Source organism: Oreochromis aureus, linkage group 1 (genome assembly GCF_013358895.1).
Source record: "Oreochromis aureus strain Israel breed Guangdong linkage group 1, ZZ_aureus, whole genome shotgun sequence".
Taxonomy (NCBI): Eukaryota; Metazoa; Chordata; class Actinopteri; order Cichliformes; family Cichlidae; genus Oreochromis; species Oreochromis aureus.
The window spans coordinates 39,723,813-39,743,016 of record NC_052942.1 but is presented as its reverse complement, the minus strand read 5'-3'; the positions used below and the strand labels follow the sequence as shown (position 1 = coordinate 39,743,016).

At 43.7% G+C, this 19,204-nt stretch overlaps 1 protein-coding gene across 3 annotated transcripts; it reads left to right on the top strand.

Moving 5' to 3' along the window:
* Nucleotides 1-1,211: 1,211 nt before the first annotated feature.
* si:ch73-204p21.2 (LINE-1 retrotransposable element ORF2 protein) lies at nt 1,212-9,721 on the top strand. 3 transcript variants are annotated; one of them, XM_039613930.1, is made up of 6 exons: nt 1,212-1,354; nt 3,576-3,699; nt 4,099-4,159; nt 5,013-5,073; nt 8,556-8,630; nt 8,768-9,721. In XM_039613930.1, the coding sequence occupies exons 2-6, from the start codon at nt 3,581-3,583 to the stop codon at nt 9,049-9,051; spliced, it is 600 nt and encodes a 199-aa protein (XP_039469864.1). In that variant the 5' UTR covers nt 1,212-1,354; nt 3,576-3,580; the 3' UTR covers nt 9,052-9,721. The 3 variants fall into 3 exon arrangements, with proteins under 3 accessions (XP_039469864.1, XP_039469861.1, XP_039469857.1); XM_039613927.1 differs by lacking the exon at nt 1,212-1,354 and adding an exon at nt 1,364-2,177; XM_039613923.1 differs by lacking the exons at nt 1,212-1,354; nt 3,576-3,699; nt 8,556-8,630; nt 8,768-9,721 and adding exons at nt 5,175-5,367; nt 5,447-8,549 and having other exon boundaries at nt 4,100-4,159.
* Nucleotides 9,722-19,204: the final 9,483 nt, after the last annotated feature.

Here is a 19,204-nt window from a genome sequence, read left to right as displayed (position 1 = left end):
GAAAAAATAATGTGAATTCACTTTATTTGTCCTTTAACAGCAAGGCTGCTGTTATCTGCCTCTCACAGTCCTCAAAGGGCCTCACTCTGCCAGTCAAGCAGAAAGTGTCAGTTGCACAGTTCGGGTGGAGCTGCTGTTGGTGCTCCAGTTTCAGTTTGATCTCGGCTTTATGGAGCTTATCAGTCGCAGCTGCCTGTGGTTAGAAAGACGCCATAAAATGTAAAACACACCCCCCGTTCAGCTATCAGGAGACAATATCATTCTTGGTTTGAACACTAAAACTATGAAACAAAGCCACTTCTGAAAGCATTTGTGGCTGTATTATTGACAGCACAGAGTAAAAGTTTGTGTGAGGAACCACATGGACAGGTTAGGAACATCGATTCACATATACTTGTACCTTAGAGCAGGTCAAAGTTCATCAGTAAATCAGCAGTGAAACAGCAAATACACGGAGGGTGTTAAAAATAAAAAGGCAGAGATACGAATAAATTAAAAACTTTAGCAGAAAACGAGGCAGCAAGTGAGCTGTTAGCCTGTAGCTCTGTAAAAATAAAGGTTTCAAACAGTTTGATTAGCTTTGCCTTCTAATCTGATCTGCTATGAACAGCAAATCTAAAGCTAAACTACCAGAGGCTAAACTGATAGCTATCAGGACCACAGAGGAAATGTGAGTTTGTATGCCTCTAAATATGCAGACTTTGAGCCTTGATAAAATTTAAACAGGTGAGCAATAAACCTCCCAGAGAAACAAGAACTGAATTTAAACATGAATAAAAAGTAGAGAATCGATAACAGAGCCCTGTGGAACACCATCACCTTTAACAAAACAGTCTGTGATGCCACGTTCCAGTTTTAGTTACCCACAATGATCTCTGATGGGTCTAAAATATGTTAGAGCCTTATTATAAATGTGGACTAATGTTTTTGACATAAATCTCCAGTATTTTCAGCACTCTGCCTAAAATTAATATACACACAGTGGTTTGCTGCCCATTAAACTACGATAATGCTTGAGCCTCTGTTGGATATTAGAGGAACTGCAGGTTTTCTGCACATTTCTGAATAATTACCGATTTTTGTTAGCATTAATAATCACACGTTTTTAGCTTTAAGCATAGACTGCAACATTTTGAATATGTGCACTTGCAGTCTTTGTGCTTGGCTAAGCCAAGCAGGTCTCAGTGCCTGTGGGGGAATCCGGAGTCCTGTGCAGTGTTTGTGCAGTGTGTCTTTAAGCAGCTCTCACAGCAGAGGAGCTCAGTGTTTGTTCAGTCTGTCAATGAGTAAACGTGCAGCGGGAACAAACCCTCATAGCACCACTGAACCTGAACACACAGCTGTCTGCACACAGGTACGTCCACACTGCTTCTTAAACTTCAGCGCTCATATTTTAAGAAAGTAAACTGAGCTGTTGGAACACTCGGAGCTCCACTCGTACTCTGGAGCTGCCTGCAGTTATCTAACTGACATGAATGTAGATGAAAAAGTTGATGTATTTTTAATATCACAGACGTACAGTCATACTATCAGTTTCGAAGGAACTTAATGTGCAAACACTAATTATCCTAATATTAATGTGTCAAGAGATATCATCAAGTAACTATTTTACCAAGTTTCACATCTGAGGTTCTGTTATCTGTTACTTTTATGAGCTGTCTTATGTGATAGCAGCAGCGTCAGTGTGTTCCTGATTTTCTCGTTTAATGTGAAAAATATTCTCATAGTAGCACTTTTAAGACCAGGAAACAGGTTAAAAGACAGACGGGCAGCGTTTGGTATTCACACCAGAAAACCAGAGACGGATGATGAGGCAGCGGGCCCCCAGCTGCAGACCCCACCCTGTTCTATGAGGAACAGGCTGAAACAAAGGGCTCTAATTTGGGGTTTTGAGTCTCTTTAATGGTTTGTATCTGTGAAGAGGCCAACTGTTGTGGCTGCATTGTTTTTTATCAATACAATGTTGTTGTTTTGCACTTTGTCAGAACTTTTTAGCATCTCTTTATGGATTCTTAATGTCTCATCTACTTGTTTTATGCCTCTTCAAAGCTTTTTTTTCTTTTTTGACTTCTTTGGCATTTTTCTGGGACCTCTTTGTGCTCATGCATACAAAGATGGATTCAGGTGGAGCGACAGCACCACCTCCTCGCACAGAACAGAGGCTTCACTGGAAGCCGGTATGAAGTTTGAATGGAGGAGGATCTGGGGTGGGTGGCAAAGGGGCTTGCAAATGTGCAGAAACTGTGGCCAGGCAGGATAAAGCAGCTTAAATTGTTTTCCTATCAGGATGTGGACAAGGGTGTTGCCTGAGCCATCAGGTGATGTGGGCTGACCTTGAGATCAGGTGACCTGCTGGGACTGCGACTCGCCTTCGTGGACGCTATAGGCTCGCTTTCTTTGCAAAAACAAAAAGAAAATAAACAGAAACACGTTCGTCTTCTTCATATGTGGAACTCTGTCTCCAAACAACTGAGAAAAGAGAAGAAATCTTAAAAAGAGCAGCCCCGCCCAAACCTTTCACCACAGCTCTGATCATCATCATACACGCTGATGATGTTTCCTGTTTTCATTCATTTATTCTAATCTCTTCATGGTTCGCCTGCTCTGTGGCCTTACTTCACTTTAAGTTCAGTCTCAAGTTTGATGGACTAAGATGTATCTGCGTATTTAAGTCACAGCTCTGTCCTCTGTGCAGGAATTTGGCTTTAGGGGTGAAAAGTGTGACTTATTATTAACAGGATGGGTACAAAGTAGCTGTCAGGCATTGGAGACAACAGGAAGCTCCCCTGCACAGAATAAAAAACAGCCCAACCCCCACCTGTTGAAACATTTAACTGATGTTTTTTCACTGCGACATTTAACAGAAGAGATGTGGCGTGATAATCAGTGAGGTGGAGACGTGTTAGCTTGACTGTTTGCCCCTTGTTTCCTTTATTACAGTGAAATTAACTTTGCTAAATGCAGTTTCTTCTAATCTGAACATGGCGTTCTCACACTGAGACCCACCTCCCGGCCTCTGCTTCACTGTTTGTCGGTCAGAATGATTAAACCGCCGCTCGAGTCACCGCTGAGCTGAAAGAACAAGTACAAACCTGAAGACGGACCGGCCTTAAAGCACACACAGCGTCACGTTTGATCCACGAGTCTGCTGCTTATTGCTTTCATGACTCAGGGCTTTATCACACATCAGCTTGCATTTGTGTTATCAGTAAATATGAGCTCATATTTGCTCAGTTATGTTTGAAGAGCGCATTTAAAGCATTCCTCTGATATGAAAACAGATCAAGTGGAATTTCTGTGGAAGTCTGCTAGAAGAAGGAAGAATAAAGTTTCTGACCTTTGACCTCTGCTGATTGTTAGACCTGTTAATGATCAGAGAAACTGAGGCTAATTTACATCTGATGCTCATTAAAGTTCTTTACAAAACACTAAAATGCAAAGTGAGTTTCTTGGAGATCATAAAGTCTCCGGGTCATCCTCACGTTTGTTTTCCTGACGCGTCAGCGTCCTTTGTGGACTCCGAGTACCAGCTGATGTCTTTAACCTTCACTCGTCGGCGTTTTCTCTCCTCTCAGGGATCATGGCAACCGGACCAGATGTTATCGAGATGTGGCTCCTGTCGTCGGGAGTCGTTAGCTTCTTCATGCTTCTCCTCATCCTCTCCATCTTCCTCACGGGTCTCTGCAGCGACTGCGGCAGGTCAGCTGACTTTCTACATCACAGAATCCCACCGAGGAGTGTTTGTGCCACGGGGGTACTATTAAGGCGATTGATTATTGATTTACGAGGGGCTAAAGAGATTTGAGTCAAGCTTATCATCACAATTTAGGCTCTGAAAGTCAAAAGTGATTAAAACAGTGAAGTAGTTGGAAAACAGGTCAGTTATAAGGGTAACAGAGCAGTTCAACCAATGAAAACCTGAAAGTAAAGAAATAAAAAAAGAAACACTCGAGATATTTCAGTAATGAAAATGAAAAGTTTAACTTTCCTGATTATCAGAGTCAAGCTTAAATAATCCAGTAATATCTGAAATGAACAGCAAATCATTAAAACCTGATCTGAACTTGGATAAAAACGTTGTTGTTTGTTGTTTTTCAGACATTCATTTGAGCTTCAGGATCCGGAGGTGAACAGAACCCCGTCAACACTCATCAGCGTGGTAAGAGACTAGTTTAATGACCTAAAACCTCTGACGGGACGGGGCGTGGCTTAACCTGTAGTCTAAGGAGCTTGGAAAGAAAAGCGTCTGGACTTCTTTAAGTTCCTTGAAGATGTTTCTCCTCTCATCCGAGAAGCTTCTTCAGTTCTAAGAGCAATTGGTAGAGAGTCCCAGATTTCAAGCCTGAGGGATTATTCCCCTAAGAGGGACAAAGGACCCCCTAATGATCCTCTACCTAATCACACGAGCCAAGGTGTGAAAACGGGTGTAGGTCACAATCAGCCAAGGTTTCAGGTGAGCTCATTGTTAAACCTGGCCCCACCCTATCATGTGATTTCCTGAGGTCAGATGGCCCAGGATGTGAGTGGGCGTTAAGGTGTCTGGGAAGGGATCTCAACACTGAATTATAGATGGCAGACAGTTGTTGTCGTAAGCCCCGCCCTCTGTTCAAAGATGGCCATTCAGAGTGGACATAAATGGCCTCTTTCATTCCTCTTTCAAACCATCTGTCTTCTCTGTCCAAAAGGTGAACATTGGCATCCTCAAACGAGTGACCTTTGTCCTTTAGATGCAGATGGACAGCTGAGTTTTGTCCCATGGAGGTGGGTCTTGTAGATAGAGGATCATTAGGGGGTCCAATGTCCCTCTTGGGGGGACACTCCCATCGGGCTTAAATCTGGGACTCTCCACCATTTGACCTTAGAACTGAAGAAGCTTCTCAGATGAGAGGTGAAACGTCTTCAAGCAACTTAAAGAAGTCCAGACGCTTTTCTTTCCAAGCTCCTTAGACTACCATGACCTGGATGACTGAGAACCTTCACAGACATACTTAACCTGTCGTGTTGATTGACAGGTGAAGCTGGAGGAAGTGAGAGAAAACCCAACGATCAACGAGATCCAGAACGATGAGAAACGTGAGCAGACTTTTCAGTTTACTAAATGAAGTTTTAATGAAGTAGTTTCATCACAATTTGAGGTTCGTGCAATGGAGTTTACTTCAGTTTTATATATGCAGCACCAAACTGCACGTGAAGTGAGGTCAGGGTGGAGGAAGAGCTCACAACACCTCCAGAAAAAAAAAGTCTTTGCAGAAAAACGTCTTTTACGTGTGAGTGCACAGAGGTAGACGAGTAAATGCTCTGAACCTGAAGATCGGAGGTGAAATGAAAGCCTCCTGAGCTGGTAACGATAACCACCACGGAAAACAAGTAAGAATTTACTGCGCTAACAGCAGCTACTATGTGTGCAGAAGATTTTATATCTCATATTTGTAATATTACAAACCAGCTTTTAGATGCAGGACGTAACCACAAAGGCATCACATCAGTCCTCCCTCAATCTCATCCTTATGAAGAAAACCCTGTTAGGGTCCCTCCCTGGAGGAGCCACCTGGGGGCGCCACAGACCAAGCAAGGTCCCTCTTTCCCATCAAACACGAGACAGACAGCAGACTATAAGTAAAGACATTTACATTATACGATTCATGAGGTCAAACGAATGAATGAGGCTGGGAAGGCTGTTTTAATAGTTTAATAGTTTAAGTTCAAAAAAATATTTGCCACCAACTCTTCCCCAGAGACTTCCAGCCTTGTCGTATGGGATGCCTTTAAGGCGTATATCAGAGGCCAGATTATTGCTTATTCAGCAAGAATTAAAAAACAGTCCACCCATGAAAGCAATAAGTTAATGCAACAAATTAAGGAGACCGATGAACAGTATGCTCTCAAACAGAGTCATGAAATATTTAAAAAGCGTGTAGAACTTAAAACAAGACTTGACCTACTCACAATGTACTCGACTGAACGTTTACTCTTACATGACAAATCCAGATTTTATATGCATGGTGACAAACCTGATAAATTACTGGCGAGCCTTCTAAAAGGTTCTAGGGCAAGGCAAAGTATTCTTAAAATTCGACAACAAGATGGCAACATAGTCACAGATCACGAAAAAATCAATGAAGTATTCAGGGATTTTTACTCACAGCTTTACACCTCAGAGTCCCAAATTGACTGCAGTGCAATTAATGAGTTCTTAGCTAAACTTGACATTCCTGAAATTCCACCAGAACTTAAAACAAGGCTGGATGAACCCATCTCTCAGTTAGGAGTTTCCTTGGCTATAGCTTCAATGCAATCTGGCAAGTGTCCAGGTCCGGATGGCTTTCCGTCAGAATTTTTCAAACACTTCTCTTCATTACTGTCCACGCAGCTTAGTGCAACCCTCACGGACTGCATCAAACAAGGATCTCTTCCTCAATCATTCTATGAAGCCTGTATTACACTTATTACAAAGAAAGGAAAAGATCCGTTGGAATGTGCTTCCTATAGACCCATTTCTCTATTGAACACAGACGCTAAAATATCAGCCAAGATACTTGCCCGTAGACTAGAAATAGTTCTTCCAAAAATTATTTCAAAAGACCAGACAGGCTTCATTAAAGGTCGTCATTCATATTTTAACATAAGGAGGCTATTTAACATAGTTTACTCCAGCTCTACAGACTCTGAGTTGAGTTCGATTATCTCTTTGCAGTCCTTGATAGATTTGGCTTTGGAGCGAAATTTACTTCGTGGATTAAATTACTCTATTCTCAACCATCTGCTACAATACGAACTAACCTCCAATTGTCAAAACGTTTCAAACTTCACAGAGGCACACGCCAGGGATGTCCTCTCAGCCCCCTGCTTTTTGATCTGGCCATAGAACCCCTTGCCATTGCGTTCCGCAGTTGCAAAGAGGTACACGGCATTTGGAGAAACAATACAGAACACAAGGTCTCACTCTATGCAGATGATCTCCTGCTCTTTATTTCTAAGCCCTTAGCCTCTCTACCATCTGCATTGAATCTGCTTAGTCAGCTTGGTCAGATTTCAGGGTATAAACTGAACCTTAATAAAAGTGAGCTCTTCCCGTTGAGTAGCAAAGCAAGTATGTTAGACTTCACCTGCTTGCCCTTCAGAGTTGAAAGGAAAAAATTTACATATTTGGGAATCACAGTGACAAAAAAACATAAAAACCTTTTCACAGAAAATGTCAGTGCATTGCTGAACCAAGTGAAGCTGTCCCTCACCCACTGGACACCACTCTCTACGTCTCTGGTAGGACGTATCAATTCAGTTAAAATGACCATTCTACCCAAATTTTTATACCTTTTTCAGGCCTTACCCATTTTCATTCCCAACACTTTTTTCAATGAGCTGGATTCTGTCATCTCATCTGATCTATGGCAGGGTAAACGCAAAAGGCTTAATAAGATGCATCTTCAAAAATCTAAAATTGAGGGTGGGTTTGCACTTCCCAACTTTCGTTTTTATTATTGGGCTGCTAACATACGATGTTTGGTGTTTTGGTATTTTTACCATAATCAGAGTGGTTGTCCTGACTGGGTGACTATGGAAAAAAATATGAATGATCTCCTCTGTGCATTCCCACCTTTAACATAACTTTACTCTTCCAAAGGAAAAATAAAGAATCACAAAAAAGAAGCTTTTGACCTCGAGCTGAAGGATCTTTTAAATTTATTCTGCATTTAAAGGAGCGGCGCGAGGGACGTTTCATCTGTAGTCTCATTTTTCGTGTGCAGAAGCAGGAAGGACGAGACGCTCCGTGATTATCAGTGGAGCTGATTTAACATGAGGTCTGCAGAAATCATTTCATCAGTGTCCAAATTTAGGAGGAAACAGGAAGTATGACGTTGCACTGATCCCCTGGCGGCATGGCAAATTTCAATGTGTTGCCATGAAGCACCAAGCTGCTGTAGATCAAATCGTCCAATCAGGGTTGAGCAGCAGCCAGCTGCAGACCCTAGTTCCCTAAATCCCTGACCCTAATTCGCTGGAGGTTTCTTCCTGTTAAAAGGGAGTTTTTCCTTCCTACTGTCACGAAGTGCTTGCTTAAAGGGGCTCATCTGATAGTTGTAATATTGTTGGGTCGTTACATTACAATCTAAAACACTTTGAGGCGAGTGTTGTTGGGGCTAAATAAATAACAACGACTTGAATTTAATCAATGTGCTTTTTAAAAAAGGAAATTTGATGATGTTCTCACCTCTCGCTGTCTTCTCTCTCCGGCTCCTGAAGTCCCGACTCTATAGTCACGACAGCTCCATCGTACGTGAAACTAAAGAATAAAACAGATGAAATAAACACACATGAGTGAATATAAGTAAATAAGAAATATTCCACATGGACTCAAATGAGGCTCATCAACAGGAGTTTTCGTGTAGATCAAGATGCTTTTAGTTTGCTCTCATGCCCGATTTTCTGGTTTCAGGCTGAATCGCTTTCATGAACTCGTGATATTATTTTTTAATGACAACACTTAAAAATTGAGAAACTCGGTGAAGAAACTCAGATTGCTGCATGTCCCATGATGCCTGTGTTTGTGTGTTCAGAGTCACGTCCTGAAGAGGAAGTCTCAGTGCAGTTCACTCCCTGGAGGAGCCACCTGGGGGTGCCGCAGAGCCAAGGTTTGATTCTCTGTTACTGACAGTTTTCTGTGACTGAGGGTGAAAGAAGGAAGAGCGCAAGAAACCATAGAAACAGTACTTTTATTGATCATCATGATCCGATCATTAGTTCCTAAGTGTCGTCTGTCTGTTCACAGATCAAAATGCAGAACACATTTACCACACCATCGGAGGACACGGCACCAACCCGGACATATCATCACCACCAATGCCGGCCAATCACAAGCCAGCCAGAGCACATGACGCCGCTCTGGAGGATTTTAGTAACTACGACAGGAATTCAGTTTACGCTCAAGTCAGCAAGAAGCTGAGCTCCAGTGCTTCGCCTCCACCTGTCCATACACCTGCGGAGATACCGGTAGAGGAGGAGGAGGAGTCTTCACCTCCGCTGCCCGAGAGGACGGCAGAGATGGAGGGATGATGGATGCAGAAGGACGCCAGGTCCTCCCGCACGCATCATTAACACCAAAACCTGAAAACTACATCTGCCAGTCAGACTGCTGGAACCCTAACACTCATGACCTCACAGCGTCAACATCTCAGATTCAGCGTCTTAATGTGAGGTTGAATTTTTAATGCCATTGAGGCTATGAATGAAAAAGAGACACGTGTCACACGTGGAGTGACAACAGCGACTCGCTGAATCTGAACACAAGTTCAGAGAAAAGATGGAGGACGATTCAGGAACAGCAAAGATGGAGGGAAGTTTCACTTCCAAAAGGGGGGGGAGAAATATTTTTAATCTTTATTGTAGTTCAGCAGAGTTTTAAAGCATTTTTTAAAATCAGATTTGAGCCAATGCAGGTTTTTTATGTCCCAATGAGCCTTAAAATTAAAGATAATTTAGATAACTGGGCAAAAAAATGCCAGAGGGTGTTTCAAAGTAGATGCTAAGTGGCGAGAGTTGTTTCTAGAAGGACTTTGGGGCAGATTCCACTACAAATATATATTTATAATATACAAACAGTGTGACGGCCTGCAAGCAAACTGCAAAGAAAGCACAAACATGTCTACATGAAAGGAAAGATGATGAAGGACGGAAACCTTAAATAAAGTTATAGAAAACTATTTTTGAAAGTCTTATGAATGAATTGTTGTTGTTGAGTTTTTTTTTCAAAGTAGATTTCTACATAGATCCATAAGGTGAAACCTTTACCTACACTAGGGTAGCCCCATTACCATTTTGGCCTTTTTGAGACAGAAGTGATCATTTCTATAAGAAATCGTGATATTATCAGCAAAATGCATCGACAGACAGTGTGAGAGCATCGCCCGGACACAGATACCTGCTAATTAGTGCCAAAGAATTTCACACAAACTGGAGCTCCACCTTCTTGGATGGTCCGTTAGTACAGTGACCTCACAGCAGACATATTATTGGTCACATGATGTCATTACAAATGCCCCAAAAGGCTCCAGCAGCACAAACATGGTCCAGAGGTCCAGTTCAGGGTGAGGTGAAGCCTGGCAGATAGCTAGCAGCTACAGCCGCCTGTGTCACCATCCACCGGTCAGTCAAAGAGGCCACACCCCTAATAATGCAAACTTTAAGCATTAATAAACTTTAAACAGCTGAGATGAGGCAAACCTGTAATTTGTGGCTGTGGCCATCCAGGTCCACTGACAGGAAGTGTTCTCAGAGAGAGCCCATCCTCCTCCAACCAGGCCAAACCTTCATGGGGTCTTCCTTTGCGCCACCTCTCCCACTGGGCAGCATTTGAGTAATCTTGCCTCACAGCCGCTGTCACATTTTGCTGCTTCTGTTTATTAAATCTTCCCTCAAAGCCAACATGTTTATGACTGATTTCACTGCCTCGTGTCTAACATCGTGACATCGGTGTGCAACACTGAAGCTGAGCTTCTCTCAGTATGTGCTGTTTGTATATTCCTGTAATCAAACCGTGGCCTCATCCTCAGGGTGACAGGAGGTGATTTCTTGTTTTCATGACCTTTATCATCTGACTGTAAGTGAAGTTACAGCATTTAGAAAGTCACGCTGAGTCACAGTGAAATCAGGAGAGGATGCAGTGACGTCCAAATGACAGCTGAGTCTTTGTTTGGACATGTCTTGTTTGGACTGCTTCTGCTCTGTGAAGATGATCAGTCCGGTCCTCGTAAAGACACATTCAGGTCTGAGACTTTTCAAAGGTCAGCACAAACACAGAGACGAGGCTTCTGTGGAAGAACAGGCAACTTTTTCAGGAAGTTTTAAATGAACGAGGAAGCGAGGACAGTTTTATAAGGAGGGAGGGAATTTCTGGAGCTTTGGGACATTTCTGTAAGGTGGAGATGCCCTGCAGAGCTTTTGTAGGACTTGTCTGACAGAGTTGCACAGATGTCCCACAGATGGCACATTACCCTCGGTTTAAGCTGACGTCACCATGGCAAAGCCTGTAGCTGTGTGATGTGAGACGGCTGCTCCTCCGGCAGGGACAGAACTTTAAAGGTTTGAGGTCCAGATCCAGGTTCAGAGGATCTGTGAGAGTGCTGCATCAGTGACAGACAAACAGATTAAACAAGCGTGTGTGTGTGTGTGTGTGTGTCAGATCCTGTCATTATGTGAGTCAGAGTTAATCAGAAGAGTTCAGCTGATGACTAAAAACAGTGAAACTATCAGCAGGCACGTTTACCACGTCCATCACCTGACAGTGGACGTATCCATGGAAACGATGAGTCTTCTTCACACACAGACGTTGGTATTGCAACCACAGAGGTGAAGAAAAGACGCACAGCAGTTATGAATGAGCTGATTTTGGGGTGGGGTTGGGCTGTGACTATATTCTGGAGAACATAGTTCTCCTGTTTTCTGTCTTCACTGAGTTTAAGATGTGACAGCGGCTGACACTGTTTACATCATACATGCTTCTCCCTGGTAGAATTATTAGGAAACACATTTTTTTTCATTGCTATGCAGATGATAACCTGTCATATTCCACTATTTTTATAGCACCAACTCACCTCAAGGCACTTTATATAAGAAGGTAAAGTTAGTTAAATCACAAATACGCGACATTGTGAAAAGTATTCACTCACCCATCCAAATCATTGAATTCGGGTGTTCCAGTCACTTCCGTGGCCACAGGTGTATAAAATCAAGCACCTCGGCATGCAGACGGCTTCTACAAACCGTGGCAGGTTGCCAACTGTGCAACAAGTCCAAAAATTTCACTACTAAACCTTTCACGGTCAGCTGTGAGTGGGATTATAACCAAGGGGAAGCGATTGGGAGTAACATTTTGCTGTAGATCAACTTTCTGCATCAATTGCTTCAGACCTCCAAACTTCACGTGGCCTTCAGATTAGCTCAGGAACAGTGCGTAGAGAGCTTCATGGAATGGGTTTCCATGGCGACCAGCTACATCCAAGAATTACATCACCAAGCACATTGCAAATGTGGGATGCATTGGTGTAAACACGCTGCCACTGGACTCTAGCGCAGCTGAGATCTGTGACCAATCACACTTCTCTGTCTGGTGATGGACGTGTCTGAATCTGGCAGTTGCCAGGACAACAGTACTTGTCTCTTCTCATTGTACCGAGTGTAAAGTTTTGGTGGAGTGGGGTTATGGGTTGTTTCTCAGGAGTTAGTTCCAGAGAAAGGAACTCCTAATTCGGAATTTATGGTCAAGCGGAGCGAGCGCCTTTGCTGTGCACTCCACTCGTGCCCGTCTGCCTGCAGTGAGCTCTGCTGTCAGATGGAGGCGGTGTACAAAGTATGTGCTACAACCGGTCTGTGCGCCACTCTTGCTCATGTTGTTGTTGGTCCCTGAGCCAGCTACAAACGAGAGTGAAGTTCTAACACACAAAGAGCTGAAATGAAACCGAGCATTAAAAATAATGAAAACTGTCACTGCAGCCACTCATCTATTTTTTTATTTTGCAGTTTTTACCCGGTTCTCCCGTCCTGGTCAACTCTGCTATCGCTCCCTGTTCTATTCCTGCCCACCTATCAACCAGTCAACATTCAGCAGTCTCATACGTGGACTGCACGACAGCAAATGTCTTCCCCCTCGGTCTGACCTAGAAAACATTTGAAGGATAAATCTCAGTTAATAGTTCAGCATACCAAGACTGTCCAAGACATTTCGGACAGTTTCATGTTCCCAACTTTGTGAGAACAGTTTGGAGATGATCCCTTCCTGTTCCAACATAATTGCACACAAGGTAGGTTCAAAAAGACACGGATGAGCCAGTTTGGTGTTGAAGAACTTGACCGGCCTGTACAGAGTCTTGACCTCAGCCCGACACAACACCTTTTCATCCCACCTTGGGATGAATTGGAGATTGTGATCCAGGCCTAATCGTCCAACATCAGTGTGACCTCACAAATGTGCTCCTGGAAGAACGGTCAACGATTCCCATAAACGCTCCTAAACCCTTGGAAAGCCTTCCAGTTATAGCTGCAAAGGGTGGGCCGACATTAAATTATGTATATTAATCTATGGATTAAGAATGGGAGTTACAAGTTATTATACACCTGAATGCAGATGTCCGAATACTTATTGCAATATAGTGTATGTTTTAAAACATAAAGGCTGGATGACCCTAATATTCTTCCTCTAAGTTCAGACAAACTGATGTTATTATATTTGACCTATAAACCTTAGAAACAGGATTTCTAGCCACACTGACTCCGGACAGCATTAAATAAACATTTTAAAATCTTTCTCCTCACATACAAAGCCTTGAATAATTAGAGCCATCATATCATCGCAGCAGAGCACGATCTTTGCTCTCGCGCTCTCATAGTTTCTGTTTCTTCTCCTCCCTCTTCACTTTCCTCTCATCTCCAGCCTGTCACAGCAGATCGCTGCCCCTCCCTTCACCTAGTTCTGTTGGGGGTTTCTTCCTGTTAGAAGGGAGTTCTTCCTTTCCATTTTCACCAAGTGCTGCTGGTAGGGGATCATGTGAGTGTTGGGCCTCTAGCGCTGCAGCATCTTACCTTACAGTATAAATTACTTTGAGGTAACCGCTGTTGTGAATTGGTGCTATATAAATCAAACTGAACTGGACTGAAAATAGTCAGAAAATGACTGTATCTGTGTACAAATATAGAATAATCACAGATCCGTCCACACGTTTGGAGTCTGAATGTCTAAAACTGATGAGAGAATCAGACTGAGACTTATTCACTGAGTCATCTGACTGCTTTGGATCTGTCACACCAGAGTGATGTCATCATCAGCTGATTAAACAACCCTGCATCCTGGATGATGAATAGACCTTAAAAACAAGCTCTGCTATGCCCCAGGCATACACAGAAATGCGGACCTTCAGGATTAAAGAGGAGGCCACGCATGCTGATGATGATGATGATGATGATAACAATTGGTTATAAATCTTTGAATATCGAGCCACGTTCAGGTTAATACGTTTCAGATAAAAGAAAACAGGGGGAACAGGACTAACGCATGAACAGCTGAACTTTGTCAAATAAACAAACTGAGAGTCTCAGGATGGAAAAAGAAAGTCTTTACCAAATTCACTCAGACACTTCCTATTTATTTAATGATGGCGCGAGAAGTATTTCAGTATTCCTGTTGGCTTGGCTGAACTGCGTCTTCAGATCACTCCGCAGCTGGTTTCAGGTTAGGGCTGAATTTCTTCACCGATTTCCTTTCAGTGATTCTTTCTTACTTGTTGAATCACCCAACTTCCCCAAAGCTCCAGGTCATGGACTGCTGCCCTCACATCCTGCTGTGAGATTACTTCACACAGTGCTGAATTCATTCTTCCATTGCGAGAGTCTGAGATAGCGGAACAGACCCAAACCATGACGCTACCGCCACCGTGCTTCACAACTATCAAATCTGACTCACGGCGTCTGATCCAAAACGCTACAATGGCGTCAACACAGCAACATCTGTACATCTTTGGTATACAGTCTATGCGTCACTGAGGATGAACTGGTCCAGTGTCAGACAAAGAAGGATTATTTTCAGCTGTGAATCAGGCAAAGCTGCTCTGATAAAATCACTAAGTTTACAGTATACACCCAGGTCCTCTGCAGGGCTCCCCACACTTCCAGGCTTTAAACTACATGCCCATCCTGTAGCTGCCTCACTGGTGCATGTTTATGTGTGTTTGGTTATTTTAGATATTTTCTACTCTGTTGTCCTCGATGAAGCCTCGAGCTGAAACGTGTTGGTCACATAAAGTCATTCATTACAAGTGTTTGGCCTCCTCAGATTTTCTCCTCTTCTTCTACGAGCACTTTTGAAGGAGGTGAGGTTGAAAGCTCAGCTCTGTGCCTCACAGCCACGCTGAGCTTTGATAGGCCGCAGCCACACCTCCTCCTGCCCTGTCCCCCCTGAAAGCCGGCTCTTTGCAGCACGGCTGGATAAGCAGTGGAGAAAATGGATGCATGTTGCGCTCCTGGTGTTTTCTGTGCAGGACTGAAACTCGTAAGTAGATCTTAAACCGAGTGAAACTGAATTTCCTCCATTTGTAGGCATCTTATTTACTTGATCTGCTGAAAGTGAAGCACTTGCTTGTTTATTGGTTGGATAATAATGTCTCATTATTACTGTCATGTAGTCATCTCACTGACGCTGAAGCAGCACAAACAGATGTATTCATGTGATCCTTTTGAGGCCTTTATGGGTTGTTTTCAGTGTCTTAGTTCACTTATAACTAAGTAATGCATGTGCACTCATACAGGGAACAGTGTGCTTACACAGCCCCAGAAACATGCCATAACTGGGCGTCGTAGAAACACACAGAGCTGCACTCCTTTGCAGCGCAGCTCCATGCAGCACTGACACACTGCCACAGATTCCTGCACGCATGTAAACCACAGTGATCAGATGATTCCCAGAGAAGCCATCTCAGGACACGTGTGACAGAAAGCTTTGAAACACACCCAATCTTAAAAAGCAGGTGACACAAGTACATTTATCAGATCACCTCCCTGCAGAAAGCCTAAACCTGCCTCAGAGTCTGGAAGCAGACAAACACAGAGGAGTGAATCACACTGTGTGTGTGTGCTGACTCAGCAGGAGTAATATTACAGAGAATGGTGTTTAAAAGCACCACAGAGAGCCTCTTGGCTTTACTGTTCTTTATATTCTAGGATTTGCTGAATCTGGACTTGATTTCTGTTTTCCTAAAAAATAAAAATAAAAAAGAACAGCATTTTCATCTTAAAATGGTGAAAAAAGAGCAAAAATTTCAGAAATTCAGGGAATTATCAGTTTGATGCTGAAAATATCCTGATGTGGGCACCAGGACTCTGTCCTTATATGTAAAGTTTCATGCTTGGCCACCTCGCCTTCACGTCTCCTGCAAATCTGTCCATAAATTCCTGAGCAGCTGCTGAAAACTATCTGTAACAGTCACACGACGTCCTTCATAGAGCTGATAATACATATCAGGAGGCCTTTAAACAGTTTTGAGTCAGACTGAGGAAATAATTCATTCCTGATTAAAATCTCTTCATATCTTGTGTCCTGATGATGTTTTTCTGGCTGTTATTTTTGCTGTGAACTGTCACACAGTGGGAGCTGCGAGCGCAGAGAAAGTGGGTCAAACTGTCGGCGTGACTCATTAACACGGAGCACAAAAAGAGGCGGAATGTTCCTTTAACGGCGGCTCTGCGGGGCCTGCACGTAGCTCACGCAAGCAGCGCAGCGTGTGTGTGTGTGTGAGTGTGTGCTACGTGCAGCTCTGTACCCCTGCACACACGCTCCGCCCACAGCCGTCTCTTTGTTATCTCTGCAGGAACACGCCGCTGAAACTCCGCAGATGTTCCTGCGCAGTTCTTCAGCCTTAGCGCGAAGTGCGCAGGCGCAGCAGACGCGTACGCGGTGCTGGTGTGTGTGTCCTGCAACATTACCACAGACGGTCGGTCCGCTCCTGCTCACAATAAACAACAGTCCTCGGTGGGGTGTGTGCCTGCGCTACAGAGCTCCGCCAATCAGAGCTTAGCTCCTCCCCCACGTGGTGAGCTTGTTTACTACGGGGCTCGAGCGGCACCGCGGGTGCTGATGGGAAAACCCGGCGCGGATCGAGGAGCACCAGAGTTCAGAGTTCATGTTTGTTGGTCATCGATCCGCCAGACTGTGTCACATGACATTCTATGACGTCATAAACTCAAGGAAAGCGGGTTTTTGGAGGCTCATGCTTCTCTGGTGTACGTGACTCTCTCTGGGGATTGTTATCCTTCAGCATGAACATATGTAGCTGTGATTTATTTCATCTCATCGATATCTCTAAAATTAGAATCCTCCTGTCTCACAGTGAAAAACTAGTTCATGCATTTATTACTTCCAGGCTGGACGACTGTAATTCATTATTATCAGGAAGTCCTAAAAACTCACTGAAAAGCCTTCAGTTAATCCAAAATGCTGCAGCAAGAGTCCTGACAGGGACTAGGAAGAGAGAGCAGATTTCTCCTGTTTTGGCTTCCCTTCATTGGCTTCCTGTTAAATCCAGAATTCAAAATCCTGCTCCTCACATACAAGGTCTTAAATAATCAGGCCCCATCTTATCTTAATGACCTTGTAGTACCATATCACCCTATTAGAGCACTTCGCTCTCACACTGCAGGCCTACTTGTTGTTCCTAGAGTATTTAAAAGTAGAATGGGAGGCAGAGCCTTCAGTTTTCAGGCCCCTCTTCTGTGGAACCAGCTTCCAGTTTGGATTCAGGAGACAGACACTATCTCTACTTTCAAGATTAGGCTTAAAACTTTCCTTTTTGCTAAAGCATATAGTTAGGGCTGGACCAGGTGACCCTGAATCCTCCCTTAGATATGATGCAATAGTCTCAGGCTGCTGGAGGCTCCTGTCTCCTCCCCTCCCTCATTCTGGCTCTGTTGGAGGTCTCTTCCTGTTAAAAGGGGGTTCTTCCTTCTCACTGTCACCATGTGCTGCCCACAGGGGATTGTATGATTTGGGGGGTTTTCTCTAAAGCACCTTGTTTTCTCCTGACACAGTGAGAGCATAAAAAGTACAGGAAGCTTCTAGAAAAATGTTCAGAAAGAGCAAACAGTATCTGAAATCCTGAGTTTGTGATAATAACAGTATGAGTGTATTAACTGTAAGAAATGTCAAACTGAAGATCAAATTTCAACTTTGAAGCCAAAGTTTGTCACCCAGCAGGACTCAGGGTACGTCTATCTCAGATACCCATCAACACTGAGCTCATTATTCCCTGTATTTAAAATCATCGTTATTTGGAGAATTGTCTCGTCTCACGTCTGTTTCTTCTCCACACTCGGAGAGTTTTCCCTTCATGCTTGTGCTTTCACTCTGGTATGTGTTTTGTCCTGAGGGGCCACTCTAGTCCAAACTGGTGATTCACAGTTTAGTGGCACAAAGAAAGAAAAAGAAATCTGACATCTGCAAGTCAGGACGGTGAAGTTTGAATGACTGTACAAAAACACAAATAACATAAAAGTGGAAGCAGCAGGTATTCCTCTCACCTCAAAATTAGGATGACAGATTCTTTATCCAAAAAACAGAAAATTCCTGTTACAGCAGCAAACACAAACATAAATGATATGAGTAAAAAGCTCAGTCTGTGTTTCAGGTTCAAAGTTTGGCTCCACTTTTGAAAACATTTTCTTGACAAATCTGAACTTTTTTAATAACCATGTAAGCAAACTGAAGCAATCACATGACCACGCTGACAACAGAAAACTGCGTTTTAATAACAGCAACGTTTGAGTTTATGTATTTCACTTTTATTTAACCAGGAGGAAAAAATGCTCTGGAGAGCAAAAACAGTCATGTCATCACAGCTGTGATCAGCATACATTTAGCCAAAAACAACAAAGAGCATATCAAGGAAGCTGCTTTGTCCTGACTAAATGCTGGCAGGTCGCGTTTGAAGGCCGTGTAAGCCAAAAAAAACCATGAAGAGGGCTGCCTTTGGATTCATCCAGCGACAGACAGACCGAAGGAGAGAACTTCCTGCACCTTTTTACAGGATGTAGGTCAGTCAGTGAGAACAGAGCGAGAAAGGTCAAAGGTCGAGCCTGTGGAAGGACAGACAAGCCAAGATGATCTGAATCAGTAGGCTCGCCACATAACATGACACAAAATAGCTCCATGAAAGTTACAACATCAGAGTAGGATAGAATAAAATCCAGAAAATAACCCAGTAGAAGAGCTCTGCACAGTAGAAACCACATAAAATAGAATAAAAAGACGGGTGACAGTTTCTTTCCAGCTTCACAGAGAAACCAAACCTGAACCAAGTGCTGTCCACGGCCTTTCAAATTAAACTCACTGTGGAGGTGGGTGGGGGCTCTGCGCTGACCCCTGTGTGACCCGCTGAGCTGCCCCTCTGTTATTTTGAGCCTTCACTTGTGGCCTTTACAGAAAGCAGGCTGCGGGGTCAGGGTCGCGAGACCTGCAGGGGAAAATGTGCCGGTTTGAATATCAGCCCTGCCTCCACCCTGCCTGCACCACCTCCCTCTCAGCTGAAAGACGCTTAAGTGATGCCCCCTCCCCCCCTCCGCCCCTCCTTTGGTTTGAGTGGAAAGTTCCCACAGCAGGCTGCTTTGCCTGCGTGCAGCTCTGAGAGTTTCAGGGAGCTCCCGTCCAGCCGGATCCAGTCCGGCTCTTGCA

Coding starts and splice junctions, on each gene's coding strand:
- si:ch73-204p21.2 (XM_039613923.1), top strand. CDS start 5,846: ATGCAACAAATTAAGGAGACCGATGAACAGTATGCTCTCAAACAGAGT.